The sequence below is a fragment of the Vidua chalybeata genome, chromosome 1 (assembly GCF_026979565.1).
Source record: "Vidua chalybeata isolate OUT-0048 chromosome 1, bVidCha1 merged haplotype, whole genome shotgun sequence".
Taxonomy (NCBI): Eukaryota; Metazoa; Chordata; class Aves; order Passeriformes; family Viduidae; genus Vidua; species Vidua chalybeata.
Genome location: NC_071530.1, coordinates 132,736,051 through 132,754,284, shown reverse-complemented (window position 1 = coordinate 132,754,284; position 18,234 = coordinate 132,736,051). Strand labels below are relative to the sequence as shown.

Sequence of the window (18,234 nt, the reverse complement as noted above, 5' to 3'; positions counted from 1 at the left end):
ATCTTTAAAACTAACCTGTAGTAGTGAATTTTGCTTGGGTTTGGAGGTATATTGAGCAATAAATCACTCTGCAGCATACTGTGGTGGTTGTAATAATCTCATTTCCTTTATATCCCTTTTCTTCTTCCCCTTTTTAAATGTTCCTTATTTCTTTGCATAGGTTGAACTTATTTCCAATGGTGTAAATATACCAGTTACTCCTCAGAATGTATATGAGTATGTCCGGAAATATGCAGAACACCGAATGTTGGTAGTAGCAGAGCAGCCTCTACATGTAAGTCTTCAGTGTTTTTTTAAAAATAAGATAAAAAGATCTGTAATATTTCTGTCAGTTAATTATTCTCCTAGTTGTGGTATTGCTAATCAGTTTTCTTCAAAGTCTTGACAGCTTGATTAAAAGTATTAAATTTTTTTTGTAATTGTATAGCTGCTTATGCAGTACTGTAAAGACTGAATACTTTGAGTAATTTATTTTATAGAATGAAAGATAATTTCTTTTATAGTGGGTCTCATTGGTTAAATATATATGTTCATTTCTTCAGCTCAAATGGCACAAATTCTCTTGGAATTTTGGCTTTGTATTTGGCGGCTACTTTGTTCTTAACAATTTATTACCTTTGATTTGTTTGCATCCTTGTTCTAAGAAAAAATAATTTATAAAACCACTTATACTAGCCTGGCAAGAAATTTAAAAATTGACTAGAAAACCACATTAAAATTTTTTTTCTTTTTTAAAGCCCTTGTGAAATAACACTTACAGAATAATATAGACAGTTAATGAAGACCGTTAATGAAGGCCAGTCTGTCATATGATGCTACGTCTAAACTCTGTTGCTTGAGCTCATTGTGGTTTCCTGCTGCACATCTGAGATAGGGGAGCAGGCCATATTACCTCTGTGCAGCTGAGGTCCAAATTCTCACAGAAAGAACATGTTCCTGGAATTAAGATACTTGATCTCCATGTCTGCATATATGAATAGTTTGACTCTTGTTTATTTTAAGAGTTGAAAACTCTTACACTTGTTTTCATTTTGAAATTTTCTAAAGCAAATTGATTCTTAGTATTCCATTTTGAATATGGAATTTCCTATCTTTCCAGGATATTACTTACTTAAATGCGTGTGTGTGTGCATGTGTGTGTGTGTCTGTGTGTGTAATATTTTTGAAGCAGAGTTGGCATGTGTGTGAGGAAGCAAAGTAAAAGTAACATGCAAGATGTGGTTTTTTTTTTTTTAATTCTCATCAAATTCAGCACAGCTTAGCAAAATACCTGAACATTTTAGCATTAACAGAGTTCATGTGCTTCTGCTCTTGGTGAAATAATAGCTCAAACCAATAGCTCAAAGCAAATAGCTGCTTTCTTTTGCTCTAGTACATAGGGTTTAAAAATTGGTGCAGTTCTTTGTTTCAGAAGATCTGCATCTTAGATGATAAAGCTTTAAAAGAAAAGAACAGCTCAGAGAATAATGAATCTTGAGTTAAAGGGAATTTCACATGAAACTTTTGAGTACTGTATTTAAAGTCAATCTTAAAAGTTACAGGGTTACAATGTGCATTTTGTGGTTTTCACTTAAGGCAATGAGGAAGGGGCTCCTGGATGTACTTCCAAAGAATTCATTAGAAGATTTGACAGCAGAAGATTTCAGACTTCTGGTAAATGGCTGTGGTGAAGTAAATGTGCAAATGCTAATCAGCTTTACCTCTTTCAATGATGAATCAGGTATGAAATAACTTGGTCATAAATAGAGTTGCAGGTATAACTTAACACTGTTTTTTCTGTGTGGAGTAGTTGCTAGCATTAAACTTGAACTATTAAATCTGACATTAGTTAATAAGCCAGTGAAAGCTGTAATAAAGTTATTACTTGGGATATTTTTTTACATTCCTTAAAAAATATTTACCTTCAGTTAAGTGAGGGAGGAGAAAGCGTGTTAACTGCCTTTAGTTGCAGTTAGGCTTTTTGGTAAGGAGGGAGGAATGGGAGTGGTACTGAGTTATGTCAGTGTTGGCCTTGCATTCAAAGCTATCAGTTTTGAAATTACTAGTCTCCAATATCAGGACTTTATGAACACAATTGTAGCTGAGATCCAACTTGCAGCACATGTAAAACAGGTCTCTTAATGTTATTGTCCAGTGTAACAGCTGAATTGTGTACCTTGTTATTTCACATAGGAGAAAATGCTGAGAAGCTTTTGCAATTCAAACGTTGGTTTTGGTCCATAGTTGAGAAGATGAGTATGACGGAAAGACAGGATCTGGTAAGTTGTCCATTCCCATTGGAAACATGCAGAAGAACTGGAATAACTGATGTCAATACTGTTCTTAGCTGTGTCTACCTACAGAGACTTTGTGCAGAGTTAAAGCAGCAGAGCAGGGTAGTAGGGCTGGGTAAGACTTGGTTCTGGAAACAAGAGGTGTGAATCCTAGACCTTCATATAACTGAAAGTAAGCATGGTGTGTCCTTCTCCCTGTTCATAGATCTCTTACAGAAGCACAGTTTCACTCTGCACAGTTGCAGAGTAAGTTAAGATGTGTAACTGTGGTTACTCAACTGTGTTGTGGGCTGGTAGGGTTTTGAGGTCAAGTTCTCTTCATGGATTATCTACTCACCTGACTTTTGTGTATCCTGAGGGCAATATGTGTGTCTTCTCTGTAAGATGTCAGTAACGATACCATGTCCATCTCAAAGCCCTTTAGGAGTGAGAAGCTGATGAGAAGCATGAAGGAATAAGATATTGTTCAGGAGGTTTCATTTTTAAAAACTCACCTGGAAATTTTATTCATTGTACACTTCTTAAAATGGTTTGTTTTTAACTTCCTAATCTTTAAGGTACTATCTCTCCCTTACAGTCTACTAAAAGGAAACAAAGAGTACTCTGGAAAGTGGAAAGCCTAGAGCACATTTTTCAAGGAGTGTCTATGCTTACACCTTGGTGGTGACTCCATATTTCACACTTGAGATAATAAACCAAATACTCTCCGTTGCTGCCTTTTGTCTGTACCAGTACTACATTCTGTAGTCTCTGACTGGTTTGTGAGAGATTCCTCATTCAATTTGTATTGATGGCAGTCACCACCTTCCTAGATGGATTTGTGGACATGCCATTTACTGAGGATTTGTTGATACAGGATAATTTTGAGTGCTGCTTTTATCAGTTTTATGAATGAGCGGTTGATGAAGGGAAGTAAAGGAAATTGCTACAGAAGAAAGTAGAACGACTGTGGAGTTTAGTTTGGCATATTGAAGAGAACATAGTATGATCAATCTTGCTATGACTGTGCAGGTTTTTTTTTAACCTATCCCTACACAATTTGTAGGCAGTATGAATCTTAATTTTAAACGCTGTCTTCTTTTTTCAGGTTTACTTTTGGACCTCAAGTCCATCATTGCCCGCCAGTGAGGAGGGGTTCCAGCCTATGCCATCCATCACAATAAGGCCACCAGATGACCAACATCTTCCAACAGCAAACACTTGCATTTCTCGCCTTTATGTCCCACTCTATTCCTCTAAGCAGATTTTGAAACAAAAATTGTTACTCGCCATTAAGACCAAGAATTTTGGTTTTGTGTAGAGTATAAAAAGTGTGTATTGCTGTGTAATATTACTAGCTAAGTTTTGTAGATTTTTCCATTTGTCTATAAAAGTTTATGAAAGTTAATGCTGTCATACCCCTGGTGGTACTTCAAAGATTTAAATGCAAACATTCCTGTACTAAATTTGTAACATAAAGGCCTAAGGAGCACTAGCAATATGTGATTGCAACAGTTTGCTAGTCAATAACTCCTTTGCCTAACCCCAGCCAAAGATGACAGCAGAACAATATAATTTACACTGTGATTTATCTTTTTGCTGAGGGAAAATATGTAAAATGTTCTGAAAATTCACTGCTGCCTTTGTGGAAAGTGTTTCAGCAAAGGTTCTTGTATAGAGGGAGTAGGGAATTTCAAAATAAAAAATTAAGTATGTTCTGTGTTTTTAACTTTTTTTTAATGGTGTTTAATTTGTGGTTGGCTGCAGTTGTGTATCATGTATATTGAACTTGTAAAAAGTTCCTGACAGCTCAGATCCCAGAGTTGGGATTGTTCACTTATGAAACCACTTCCATTGCAATTTTTGTTCTATTGCATTGAACTCTGGCACATCAGATACCATCACTAATACTTTGCATGTAATGTGTACCTTTAGTGGTTTTTTTTTTCCCTGTACATATTTGATGAGGCCAATGCACAGTATTTCATAGTTCACAATCAACATTTTTGTATCCTTGTTACAGTGAACAGACAGTCAGGAGATTGTTCCACTACCAGTTCTAACCCAACACCTGTACTACATTATCTAACTGTGTAAACTCAGCCTGGGCACTTTCTGGTAACTGTAAAATGTTTATAAGATCATGATTATTGAAGATACATTTTTTGGAAAACTTTAATGTTCGTGAGCTGCTTAACTTCTTTTGTATCTAGCCTTTTTTTAAGTATCTTGTTACAGTTTTTTAATAAAGAAATTACAGACAAAATACCAAGTCATACTGAAGAAACAATAGTTTTTATTTATTAAGCCATTTATACTTTAGCTAACAGCATACACTAAACATAGTTGGTCATTAAAAATCTGAATTTTGTAGCTAAAAAATTGACATGCAGAAGACATTTAGCCCACATTTTACAGTTAGCAGAGAATCCTGAAAGAAATGGGCCAGGCAACCCCTCCTTTTAACAGAATTGGTTTGAAGGAAAAGTAGCTTGTTCTGAAAAATCTCAAGGCAATTAGATTAGAATAAAATTCTCGAACTTCATTGTAGTGAGTTCTACTCTATGTTCACTTTTGAAGTGCTTGGTTACTTTTGGGGAGGGCAGTCTTTGACCATGATCTAGGACTTCTTTTCCCTAAGGCTTGAGAGATTTTTGAGTTAGAAATTGGTTGATGAAGAAAGGAGCTACTTTTTCTGTGTCAAAATAAATTCATGAAAGCTTAGCAGACTGAAGTACTGAGGGATTAGAGGTTTTGTGGTGGTGATGTTCTTTCTTGCTTCTCCAACCCCCATTAGTCCATGTTAATAATTTTTTTTTCTCCCTTTAGTTGGGAAGAGCTGAAGTACTGTTCCATCCAAATCCCAGTAGAATTCACCTTAGCCAGAGCTCCTCTGTGTTTTCCTTTCTGTCAGCTAGTTTTAGGATGACCAAAAGTTACCTACATCTGATTTTCAAAAAAAACTCGGTTTTCTTCATTTATTTAGTTGCTAAAGGTATGGAGTACAGTTGATACCACAAATTCTGATCACCAGTTGCCAAATTGATGCTGAAAATCCTGTTTTCTAAATAAGGTGGATTGTTTCAGGTTTGTGTAGTTAAACTGCAGATAAATAAATAGATGTAGAATTATTTCTGCAGGTACTAATACTTCCTCTAAATCGATCATCTTAGAAAAGGATAGTTTCAATGTGTTAGGATTGGAGCTAGATTTCCTGTTGTGACCTCCAGTGTATTTTAAGTTCAAAACTGTATTAGATTTTACTGTGCTAAAAATAAAAAAAGCAGTACAGCCTCACAAATCTAGGTAGAGGCATTTTAGCATAGAGAAAATTTATGCTGTTCTCTTATACTAAGGAGGATAAGTTACAAAGGTACAAAGCAACATCTACCTTATGCCTGGCTATCAAACTGCTGTGATTATTTCCACTATCAAAACTGCCTCTAACTGAAATGTGCAAAATTAGTAGAAAGCAACAAAAGAAACTGTTTAGAATAGGCATCAAAGCTCCAGTCTGTAAAATAAAGCTCCCTCACAAAGCTTTGTGAGGCTTGATGTACTAAGAAGTATCCAAGGCCCTTGGATGAAAGGCCATATATACATGTAAAGTACTGTATATATATATATGTATTGTGTGTATATGTATATAAGTGTGTGTGTATGTATAACATATAAATATATGTTATATGTATATATATTTCTGTATATAGATTAAGCATTTTTTAAGTCCTGTAATGTATAGCTAGACAAAAGTTATGCAGATAGCACAGTAGCTCACCATATATACACACACAAGGCATTCTGATAAGCAGAGAGGGAATTTAGAATGCTATATTCTGTCGTCATTGACTTGAACTATGTATGTAGCTTTATAAATAGCTTTTTTTCCTCTGTATGGTATATTTAAACTATATCAAGATTTTAATAAGAAAAATGTTTATTAAAATCATACACCTCCTCTCCCTTTGACTTAAGCCCTTCTGTTAGTTCACTTAAAGTGTGTTAGAGACTCTAACTAGTTACATTCTGTTTACACTTTTTTAATAGTCTAAATCCTTAGCTGTTCACCATTGCTGAAAGAGGAGATAAAGGTAGCTACTAATAAAATGTTATGACCAACTACTAGAGTAGGTCCTAATCCGGATCTAGGAGAAACTGATACTTTAGTGCTAATTTCTGTGACTAATTCTTGGCTTTGGTTTCTTTTACTTAGCTAGCTGTATCCAGCACAAGGTAAATCACTTGCTCCAACTTTGATAATTTTCCAGGAACGAAAAATTGTCATCAAGTGGTCTTTCCCACCTGTGTGGTTTGGAAGTGATTTTTCTTTCCTTTAGCAATTTAGTAATTTGGTCCCTAGATAACAAGCAGTGATAAAGCTGGAAACTGGCAATCTTGTGAATCCAAACCAATACCCTTGCCCAGCAGCATTCAGGGAGGCCAAGGAAAGGAAATTTTCCTCAACTCTTAAACAATGTTTATCTTTGTATGCAATTGTGCACACCGTACAGACATGCTGTTTTTCAAAAGTTCCATGCATCTGAAGAGAACCATGTAGTGAACAGGGCTGCACCTCTCCATGGTAGTTGGTGTGCAGGTGGGAGTTCCCCAGCCACCACCAACCGCCTCCTGTGTGGTTGCTTCTCAGAGAGAGCCAGAATTCAGCACAGCTCCTGGTGACCCTTAATACCACGTGGAAGATTGTTCACTAAGTTTGTGTTAACCTCTTCCTTTCTATGCTAACTGCTGTGCCCTTACTCCTTCTTTATGGGGTCCCATAGCCTGTGGATTATGTCTCTGTGTGCATCTGTAAATGCCATTCTGAGCTGCTTCTGTGTCTGTGCTCTTTGCTTCACTGACACTTGGATTCTTCTGGCTTCCTCTCTGTAAGGCAAACTCTGAATACCTCGTTTAGTAGCTCTGATTCCCTTCCTCTTTCAAGCTTTGTAGGATTTGACCTTTTTTCTGAACTCTTTGGTTTGCCTATTTAGTAACAGGTCTGCTAAAACCAAACAGAAAATTCTGCATGTCCAGATTAGCTGTATTTCAGCATGTGTGGCATTATATTCTGAGATAGAAGGTATATCCACATATTAAAATGCATAGGTGAATGGGTCATGTGAAAGCTTCAGTGACTACCTGGAACTCACAGTGCTGGAAGTTTCCACATGATCTCTGTGGGGAGGACGTGAACAGGCTTCACAACTGGAGTGTGGCCTCCATCACAGTGCAGTCATTGCCCATCAGGACTTCCAGCATTATCAGGAGTTCTGATGGATCCTTTGCTAGTTGGAAATTGCTTTTGTGGCTTTCATTTGCAGCTATTTCAGATTTGCTGAACTGAGAAGAGTGGAGGGCTTTTAATTTTTAATATATTTTAATGGATTTTTTGTGGAGTTGTCTTAGAGGATAACTCCATGTCTTGCTTGAAACACGATCCTGTGAGAGACTATTTCCCCCCTTTGTCAATGGCTTAATATAAAGGTATTTTTGTCTATTATCACCAAAAACTACTATTATAGTAATAGACTATTTAGTATAAGAAGAGGCAGTTGGTTGCTCCGAGGTGTTTCAGGACTTTTCCATAATGATGAAACTCTTCAGTATCCCTTTGTCCAGTGGCAGTGGCAGCTAACCAAATTAGTATGCTTGTATACTGTAGTCATGTTGGAAAATAGATTATTGCCAAACCTATGGTAAGGTTTCTCTGCACAGAGACTTCAAGGAGACTTAAAGAAATTTTAGGCTTTAGACATAATGAAATAATTCAAAAATTGATTTTCTGAGAGGGAACAGTGCTAAGCTGAAAAGCAGATTTCACTTTAATTTATAAATGAAAATTCTTCAATTTACCTGAAATGGCATTTTCATATACAAAATCAGACTTATAACCCATTGCAAAAGGCAGCTGAGTATTCCCCCAAAAAGTAACACTTTTTGGGGGAGGGAAGAAAGGTAGGACGGTTAAAACAGTGATGACTACCTTTGCCATAGCAGGACAGCTGCTGCAGCTGTGTGGAACTAAGGGAGGAGTACAGCTTCCATCACCTGTCAGGGAGCTTGTCCTAAATAGGACATCGTAGGTAATCTGAAATCTTGCAAAATTGTGCATAATGTATTTCATTTTTATGTGCTTGTCTGTATTTCAGTGTTTTGTACATGATTTAATTTTTATAAAACAAAGCTAACAGAAGTTGGCAGATTTTTGTTGAGGTGCAAGAACAGCCACATGCTGTTTGGTTAATCCTTTCCAGTATTTTTCTTTTTTTGTACATCTTTAGGCACCATGTAAGTAGACATAAGGGCAGGTGTTTAAGAAGTTGTCTCCAAATACTTGAACAATTTTCTATTGCTAATTATATTAATTTATGGTAGATCTTAATCCCTGTCAGGACAGGGCATTTCTTTATTTAGGGAACTCTGAAACAGTAGCTGGGACAATCAGATTTAGGGGCTAAGACAACTGGTAGACCAGTCAATGTCATTTAATACGAATAGTCTGCTGCTTGTTAGTTTTGGTTCCACAAATTCATGCATCTCCCCCTTAAACCACCAGCAAATTCTGCATTACACGCACCAATAGAATTTGTTTGTAAATGGGTCAATAGGGTTTGCTCTACATCAGTCAGTGTTCCTCTGATTGCTCTGGACAAAAAGCTGGATTCCCTGCTACTCCATGTACTTGATATGAGTGGAGCTGTTGTTGGACGTAAAGATTAAGCAGCTTGTCTAGGTATCTCTGGGAAATAAAACTTAAAGGATGTCTCAAAAATAACAGTACTCAGCTAACAGCAGATATTATTATCAATGTGAATCCACCTTTTCTCGTTTACTTTTTCAGTGTTCCTGCTGTGCTTTTAAGTCACTTGCTGCTCAGGCACATGTTTCTGCTCCTCAGAAAACACGTGAGAAAACCAGAGCTGTTCTTGTGCTTAGTCACAGATCTCACCACGGAACTTTTCTTATCCCCTGCCTGGCGAGGCTTGGGCGTCTCATACAAGGCATAAAACCAGGAAACAGATGCAGTCCAGAGGAGCCCAGCTGGCCTGACTCCCCCATCCCATCCTTGCGAATGGAGAGAGGGGAGGAGGGGAGGTCCCAGTTACTGTGGCAGCCTGGTGCCTTTAAAAAAAATACCCAAAATTCTTAAGGGCACACGAATTCTTAAAGCAGCACCGAAAGTTACCTTTCTGGAAAGGGGACATCTTTTGAAGCTCTCTCTGCTTGCAAGGGAGAGAAACAAGCATCAGTCGTACTGCCACTGACGGGCCCTTGGCGAGCGCCTCCAAGCGCTGCGGCTGTGTTTGTTATGCAATTGCTGAGTCCTCCCCGGGGGAGGAGCGGCCTTGGCCATGGCTGTTCCCCCTTCCTCCGCCGCCGCTCCTCGCGGTGCAGTCCCGCCGGCCATGGGCGAACGCCAGGGCTCGGCGGCGCCGCAGGAGGCGGCGGGCCCGGAGCGGGTAAGGCCGGGCGGGGCGGGGAGCGGGGCCGGGCCGGGGCTCCGAGAACGGCGCGGCGGCGGCAGCGCAGCCCTGTCCGGCCGGGCCTCGCCGCCCCTCCGGGCGCTGCGCTGCCTCCCCGCCAGGCCGGGCCGCCGCGGGGAGACCCCGGGCACCGGGGACCCGCTGCTTCTGTGATAAATTGAGGCGAATAATTTGATTCAGCCTTTTTAAGGTCAATTAGAATTTTATTAATTACAGCAAGCAGTAGCAAGCAAAACAGCGCTGGGTGGGTAGGGGTCTCCTAACCGCCCCTCCTGCAGTGTCCCACACTGCAGTGCCCCACACCCCACTCCCTTATTCAGTTTCTTTTTATAGTTTCTTGGAGGTTTCTTAATTCGTGTCTTTTGCGATAGCAGTGTGCGTAGCTTGAGCATCTCTCTGCGTCGTGTCTGCGTTGTGTCGAGGCAGGTGATCGCTGATTTCACAATCGGCTCCGGACAGTGATGGGCATACCCGGAGTACTCCTACGTTGTCTAGTCCGGTGGCCGTTGCCTGGTGGTCGCTGATTTCATAATCAGCTCCGGCCATCCCCCGACATCCTTAGCCTGTGTCTGCAAAAAAGCTACAAAAAGCTCCCTATATGGTGATTAATCATACTTTAATTTTTATATTTCCTCCTTTAATATTCCAATTCTTTTGATGAACAAACAAGTTACCACAGTTTATCACAATCCCCCATTTTCTCTTTTACCATTTTGTTCATCAAATCGCTTTGCTGCTTCGTAGGCTAGAAGTAAAGTGTTCAGCATTGTTCTGACTAGAAACACCATTAGGACAGAGCGATAGAAAACTAATAATTTGCCAATAAGGGTGGAGTCCTAGCCTTGTTTTTGTTACGTAATATCCTGTTTTCCCCTTTTTGGCTTGCTGCTCCCTTGGTGTTTCGGAGGCACTTAGACTGGTCCTTTGAGGGATCCTAGTACTCGGCTGGCAATAGTTGGAGCATTTCAGCATTGTTCCACTTAGAGGGGGCTTGGCCTTTTCCTCTCTGCCTCGCTCGCCGACTCGGGTGCTTCGAGCCGCGAGGTAAACCATCTTCTCGGCAGCAGCAGTACTCGCCTGAGCGTCCCCTTTTCCGCTCCTGCCTAGCCTTGTACTGTTCCCAGTTCTTATCTTTGACCAGAGGTGGATTGCAAGGAATCCCCTTCAGTTCCTTTCGACAACACCCTTTTATTATCTGAGCAGCAAATGAAGTGGGCTCGTTAGTATGAAAACAAGAATATTTCCCACCACTCAGATCCAAAACTGACCCACTGATTTTCCAATTCTCCTATCCTTAGCACAGTTTCAGTTAGTTTTCGCTGAGTTTTATAGCACTCAGTACAAACCCCAATTGGTGGTCTTCCCCTCTGGCAATGGACCCACCACCGTTCTTGGCAAATTTTACATATAAAGCACACAAAAGGGTAACAATCTCCACAACCTTCCTTATTACAAATCACTATATAGTCTTTTGTAATTGTATCCCTTTGCTTCCCCTTATGGTTGATTTGGATAATGTCCACAGAGTTCATTAGTTTTTCTTAAGAGTCACTTTCAAGTTCCCAGGCTGGCTAGTCACTCTTCACTGGTTATTTGTGGCAACCGGGCCTTTCACTCGGCTGGCGTGAGTCCACCCCTTTTCGGCCGTCCTGACTGCCGTTTCTGTGGTAAGCAAAACAAGAAAAGGACCTTCCCCACATGGAGTTAAGGAATCTTCCTTCCAAGACTTAATAAGTACTTGATCCCCTGGTTTTATCTTATGGATTGTGATATCCAGAGGTGGTCTCTGTGCCAATACTCCTTTCTTCCTCAATTACTGCCTTCTGCTCATAATTTGGGTAATGTAGAATTTAATATGAGAATCTTTTAGGCAGGGGTGATCTGTGGGGGCTTCCATATCATAAGGCATTCCAAATAGCATTTCAAATGGGGAGATTCCCACATCAGTTCGGGGTTGAGTTCGAATGTTCAATAAGGCAAGAGGTAGGCACTTAACCCATGACATTTTTGTTTCTAGCATTTTACTTTGTGAGTTGGTTTTTTTTTTTTTTTGTTTTTTTTTTTGTTTTTTTTTTTTTTATTTCTCCATTCATTCTTTCCACCCTCCCCGAGCTCTGTGGATGCCATGGGGTGTGATATTTCCATTGAGTCCCCAAAGCTGTCAGGACATCTTTTGCAATTTTAGAGGTGTAATGGGGTCCCCGGTCTGAGTCTAAACACTCAATTAATCCATACCGGGGGATAATTTGCTCTAATAATACTTTTACCACAGTGTTCGAAGTAGCTCGGGCCATAGGATAAGCTTCCACGTAATGGGTTAAGTGGTCTACCAGTACCAATAGATATTTATACCTCCCCACTTTTGGAAATTCTGTAAAATCTATTTGTATATGTGAAAAGGGTCGTTGTGCCAGTTCCCTTCCGCCCATTGGTCTTTCTATTAATTGTTGTTTATTTATTCTTTGACAGGTTAAACATTGTTGGGCTACCTGTTTTGCAAGATTATAGACCCCTATACACATATATTTAATTGCAAATTGGTCAACCAGGGCTTGAGTTCCCAGTGGGTTTTCTCATGAATTGCTTGCAGGACCCTTATTGCCATTCCTTTTGGGAGTACCTCCCGCCCATCCAGTAGTATCCACTTGCCTCCCTCTTTTTCCTTCACCCCCATTTGGTTTAATTTTTGTTTTTCCTGTACCGTGAAGGCTAACACATGGTTAATGGGTTCATGGAACCGGCAATGTTTGTCTTGGGGGTTATCACAGGCACACTGTATCGAATCAATCCCGTATGCATCCCAGCAAGCCCAACATGGTTCTTCCTCTAAGTCAGCTCCACAAGTGGAGCAATCTTTCCTTTGTGTGACCCCCCCCTTATATGGTTTTAAATTCATTAGAGCTGCCTTTCTCGCCTCCTGGTCGGCTAAGTTATTTCCCCGTACTGAGTTTCCCATCCCCATTTGATGTCCTTTTACATGAACAATAGCTATTCTTTCCGGACCTCTCAAGGCCTGGAGCACTTTCAGAATTAATTCCCCATGTATCAACCCCCTTCCCTGTGAATTGATAAGACCCCTTTCTTCCCAGATTTTACCAAATGTATGAACCACCCCATAAGCATATTTTGAATCAGTATAAATGGTCCCAACTTTTCCTTTTAGTAGTTCTAAAGCTCTGAGTACTGCATACAATTCACATGCTTGTGCTGACCAGCTGGGGCTAAGAGGACCAGATTCTATTTTCTTAAAAATTTTCCCATCCACAATAGCATACCCAGATTTCCTTTTCCCTTCAAGGACCCGAGAGGACCCATCTACATAATACCGATATCCTTCCTCTAATTCCTCCTCTTCGAGGTCTGGTCTTATTTTTGTTTGTTCCTCTATTTGCAAAAGACAATCATGAGTTAGTCCCACAACTGGTTCCCCATATAGAAACTGGGCTGGATTTTGTAAGCTTGTGGTTTCAATACTTAACCTAGGAGAAGAAATTAGGATGCCTTCATACTTTAGGAGTCTGGCATCTGTTATCCATTTATCTGCTTTTTGTTGTAGTACTCCACGAATGTTATGAGGAGATAAAACCTTCAGTTCACTCCCAAAAGTTATCTTTCCTGCTTCTTCTACCAAAAGGGCAGCAGCCACTATCGATTGCAGACAGGCAGGCCACCCTCGGCTAACAGGGTCGAGAAGCTTTGAAAGATATGCCACTGGTTTTTTTCCTCCAGCCCATTCCTGGGCTAACACCCCGTATGCCACCCCTTCATTGAAATTAATGAATAAAAAGAATGGTCTTTTTAGATCCGGGAGGCTGAGAACCGGGGCATTGACCAGTTCAGTTTTTAATTATTTTAACCGGGTCTCATCCTCAGGGCTCCACTTTAATAGCCCGTCTGTTGTTAATTTTTCATACAGAAATTTAACTTTCCCACTAAAATTTTCAATCCATTGTCTGCAATACCCAAAAAGTCCCAGTAACTGCCGAACCTGCCTTTTAGTTTTTGGGGCTTCCAGGGAAAGTATTCCTTGGACTCTATCAGTATCCAATTTCTTAGTCCCCTGAGTCAGCCAGTGTCCGAGGTATTTAGCTTCCTCTTCCACAAATTGTAATTTCGACTTTGAAACTTTGAGTCCCTTAAGGCTTAAATAATTTAGGAGTTTTATAGTTTCTTCCCTTACTCTTTCTTCTTCTTTCCCTGCAATTAATAAATCATCTACATATTGTAGAAGCACAATCCCCTTCCCCTGTGAATATTCTGCCAATATTTGTTCCAGAGCTTGCCCAAATAAATTTGGGGATTCGGTAAACCCCTGGGGAAGGACAGTCCACCTCAGTTGTTGTTTTCTATGTGTATCCGGGTCTTCCCATTCAAAAGCAAAATAATCTCTAGAGGTTTCCTTAAGGGGACAGGCCCAAAAAGCATCTTTAAGATCTATTACACTATACCACTGGTTTTCTGGGCCAAGTTGGCTTAAAATAGTATGTGGATTGGCTACGACCGGGAATCTTTCAACTGTTCTTTTATTAATTTCCCGCAAGTCATGCACCAATCTGTAACTGCCATTCGGTTTCTTTACTGGCAGGATGGGGGTATTGAAAGGGGACATACAGGGTTCTAAAAGTCCCTTTTCCAAAAGTCTCTTTATTTCTGTTTTTAGTCCTTCCCTCCCCTCTTTGGGTATGGGATATTGCCGAATCCTGACAGGGATTTCTGGGTTCCTGATAGTTACCTCAAAGGGTTCAATATTTAATTTCCCCACACTGTCGGGGGTATACCAAACTTCTGGGTTAATCTTTTTCTCGTCTTCAACTCAGAGAGGATATAGTTTTAATCTGCTTCTGGAACTAGTAAAAATGACCCAATTCCTAATTTAGAATCACTTTCTAAGAGTACATCCTTAATTACAGGTACTCCAAAGGGTTCCCCTTTGGCCCCAATCACCTGTATTATCTCAGGTGAAATCTTACACCCTTGGGGAAGGGTCTGGACGGTTGATCTCTCCGCCCCTGAGTCCACAAGGAACTCATATTCTCGTTGCTGGGGACCTATTTTTAATTTTACCAGGGGCTCTGTTCTTTCTCTTGTCCCCAGCAGATAGAGCCCCCGACCCCCCTAATCTTCTTTGAACTGTTCCTCATCAGCAATCTTCTGCCGACACTCTCTCCTCATGTGTCCCTTCTTCCCACAATAGAAACAAACAATGCTCTCTCCACCTCTCGACTTCCCTTCAAACCAACTTCGCTGGACGTCAGTCCGACCTCTGGACTGACCTCCAGTTCCCCTTTGGGGATTCTGTTGTCCCCCCCTACTGCTGCTAACACGATTCCAGACTGCTTTTTAAAACTCTCATCCTCTCTCCCAACACACACCTTTTGAGCCTCTCACAACAACTCATCCAATCCTTTTGTTTGCCATCCTTCTAATTTCTCCAACTTCTTCCGAATGTCTACCCAAGAATTGACTACAAAATGCACCTTCAAAAGTGTCTCCCCTTCTGGGGTATTGGGGTCCACCCCTGAATACAACTGGAAAGCTTTCTTCAATCTCTCCCACTATCCAAAGAGCTGCATATTCGCTCTCCTCTTGGTTAAAGGGCTCTTTGGAGTTAACATATATATTTAGAGCTTGACAGATCCAATCCTCAAACAACCCAAATACGGGCCAATATAGTTGGTCTCCCCTTATTTGTTTACCTCCCCAAATTTCCATACAATAATGGATCATTTTAACCTTATCTTTTCCTTTTCTAGAAGGAAAGGCATCCCAATACTCTACCGTTAAGCCTAGTGGAAGTTTTACCGAGATTCTCCCACCCATGGGTTCAGCAGATTTACTTTTTCTCTGACCCATCTTCTAGAGTGCCTTCTCACACTCAACACAAACAATACGACAGTCGCTTCCCCCAATTCGTGGCCCACTCCGTCGCCGGATATGGGAAACGCACTACTATGGGGTCCACACTCACTTGGGGAATCTGAGCTGCCAGTTCCCCTCTCACACACACGTTCGCATTTGCTACACTCCAGGACTCCCACCCCTGACCGAGCGACCGAGCGGACCGGACTACTCACGTCTTTCCGGCGCCTCTGTTTCTCAACCGGGGCTTCGCCCTGTGTGTCTTCTTATTCACCTCAATCACTCCGGGACTACACACCCCTAAACGACTCTTAAAGACCCCGTTTCCAGGGTCGAGGCTTTGTCCCTTCCACATGCACTCCGGAGCCCGCTTGTACGGGGCCCACCGTCTTTTTCACACGCACACGCATTCCGGAGCCCGCTTGTACGGGGCCCACTGAGCACATACACTTATACTAAATTAGTAAGCCGAAACTTGGGGAAGTTTCTCCGGGGATCCCCCGCCCCAGGAACTTTGACGCCGTCCACCTCCGCGTCTGGGTTAGGCCCGCTTGCTCTCCTCCTAACCCAGGAGCCTCCCCACCGAGGGTAACTCGACGCCGAGCGGGGTGCAGCTCCCCCCCTCCTACGTCCCCCAACCCTGGATGCTCTTGGAACATTAGTCCCTCAATCCAGCAGGTTTGAATCAACCCTGGATGCTCTTGGAATATTAATCCCTCAATCCAGCAGGTTTTAATCAACCCTGGAAAAAGGAGGCCCACCACCCACCGGGAAAAGAGGCCCACCACCCACTGGGGGCTACTTACGCTTCCTGCGTGTTCACTCTTCCGCGGTTCTTCGTGCACAAAGATTAACGGGGGTACCTTTGCTTGCTACTGAGTTTTAGGTTCGTCGGTAAAGGCCCAAGGAGGAAGCCCCCCTTAGGTCCACCGCAAAAAGGCGGTGGGGCGCCTCACCCTAGTGGGGCCTCCCTCCCGGGTTTCCTTTATCCGAGTCACGGCACCAAATTGTGATAAATTGAGGCGAATAATTTGATTCAGCCTTTTTAAGGTCAATTAGAATTTTATTAATTACAGCAAGCAGTAGCAAGCAAAACAGCGCTGGGTGGGTAGGGGTCTCCTAACCGCCCCTCCTGCAGTGTCCCACACTGCAGTGCCCCACACCCCACTCCCTTATTCAGTTTCTTTTTATAGTTTCTTGGAGGTTTCTTAATTCGTGTCTTTTGCGATAGCAGTGTGCGTAGCTTGAGCATCTCTCTGCGTCGTGTCTGCGTTGTGTCGAGGCAGGTGATCGCTGATTTCACAATCGGCTCCGGACAGTGATGGGCATACCCGGAGTACTCCTACGTTGTCTAGTCCGGTGGCCGTTGCCTGGTGGTCGCTGATTTCATAATCAGCTCCGGCCATCCCCCGACATCCTTAGCCTGTGTCTGCAAAAAAGCTACAAAAAGCTCCCTATATGGTGATTAATCATACTTTAATTTTTATATTTCCTCCTTTAATATTCCAATTCTTTTGATGAACAAACAAGTTACCACAGTTTATCACACTTCGGACAGCCCTGGAGAGGACACGGACCCGTCCCCCCGCGCCCTTGTCCTGCCCGGGCTCGGCAGGGCCGGACCGCTCGGGCACCGCGGCCCCGGGGAGCGCTGGCAGCACCTGCGGGAGATGCGGGCCTCCGACCGGAGGCCGCGGCTGCTTGGCACGGGGGCTGGGCAGTGCCGCCCCGGGGGTCCCTGCCGGGACCGGGAAGGTAGAGCTCGTCCTCTCTGCCCCCAGCTGCCGTGGAGGCAGATGTGTGTTGGTGATGTTCCCGGCTTCCTAGGCCCTATGGACCAGGAAGGTCTGCCCCTGGGAGGCGTCTGAGCTACGTTCTGGTGTCCCCCCAGTATAACCGTGCTAAGCCAGGCTGAGGTGTTCGAAGAGAAAGGATCATCATGACAGGGAAGACATGGTCTTCCTGAACCCTTATGTGTCATCAGTACTCAAGTATCCAAAAACAAGTGTGCCATGTTAAATACAAGTGTAAGAAACCCCTTACTCTGTCCCCCTGAACAGTGACATGCTGTACCCATAGTGAAGTGTGTGGCAGTCCTGTGGTCCCCTCAAGCATGTGGAACCAGCAGGTGTTGTGCTCCTCAGACGCCGTGCAGTGCAAACCATCTCTCCCAGGAAAAGTGATGGTCTTCCCAGTCTCACTGCTGGCATGGCCTGTGCTTCCCAGGGCTGGCCTGAATGCTTAGGAAGCTCATGGGATGCTCGTGCAGCTTCTTACTAGGGTGTGTGAGGGTTCATGGTCGCATACCATTGAGCGTGTGTTCCACATCACACTGCTGGTTCTGCCAGCACCTTTAGCTTTTCCCCTGCCTACAGCTGATGTAGGGCATGTAACTGTGATGCTTGCACATGTAGCCCAGCAGCTGTAACTGTGGGGTGATGGGTGTGTATATATGTTAATTATTTCCTAGTTTGTTTCCTTGTTTGTTAATTATTTTCTAGTTTGTTTCCTTGTTTGTTAATTATTTCCTAGTTTGCTGAATTTGAAATTAATGGAAGGCATTTCAGTACCCCTAAGCAGTTTTTGTTGTCCATTTGGTTTATTGTCATCACCAGAAGAGCTTGTCTCTCTCAGTTGCA

General features: G+C 42.3%; 2 protein-coding genes and 1 long non-coding RNA gene across 13 annotated transcripts in view; 2 read left to right on the top strand and 1 right to left on the bottom strand.

Moving 5' to 3' along the window:
- UBR5 (ubiquitin protein ligase E3 component n-recognin 5) overlaps positions 1 to 3,981 on the top strand; it is an 85,363-nt gene extending 81,382 nt beyond the window's left edge. For all 10 annotated transcript variants that reach the window (XM_053953021.1, XM_053952957.1, XM_053953013.1 and 7 more), the window contains 4 exons: positions 161 to 274; positions 1,576 to 1,720; positions 2,173 to 2,258; positions 3,361 to 3,981. In XM_053953021.1, the coding sequence (XP_053808996.1) occupies positions 161 to 274; positions 1,576 to 1,720; positions 2,173 to 2,258; positions 3,361 to 3,573 (558 nt within the window). In that variant the 3' untranslated portion in view covers positions 3,574 to 3,981. The remainder of the gene's footprint in view (positions 1 to 160; positions 275 to 1,575; positions 1,721 to 2,172; positions 2,259 to 3,360) is intronic.
- A 5,515-nt stretch (positions 3,982 to 9,496) lies between these two features.
- RRM2B (ribonucleotide reductase regulatory TP53 inducible subunit M2B) overlaps positions 9,497 to 18,234 on the top strand; it is a 28,046-nt gene continuing 19,308 nt past the window's right edge. For both annotated transcript variants that reach the window (XM_053953040.1, XM_053953031.1), the window contains exon 1: positions 9,497 to 9,712. In XM_053953040.1, the coding sequence (XP_053809015.1) occupies positions 9,605 to 9,712 (108 nt within the window). In that variant the 5' untranslated portion in view covers positions 9,497 to 9,604. The remainder of the gene's footprint in view (positions 9,713 to 18,234) is intronic.
- Positions 10,336 to 16,395, bottom strand: LOC128793681 (uncharacterized). Its single transcript, XR_008432861.1, has 2 exons — positions 15,811 to 16,395; positions 10,336 to 11,398 (listed from the first exon to the last, which is right to left on the bottom strand). It is a non-coding gene; the product is annotated as an uncharacterized LOC128793681 (long non-coding RNA).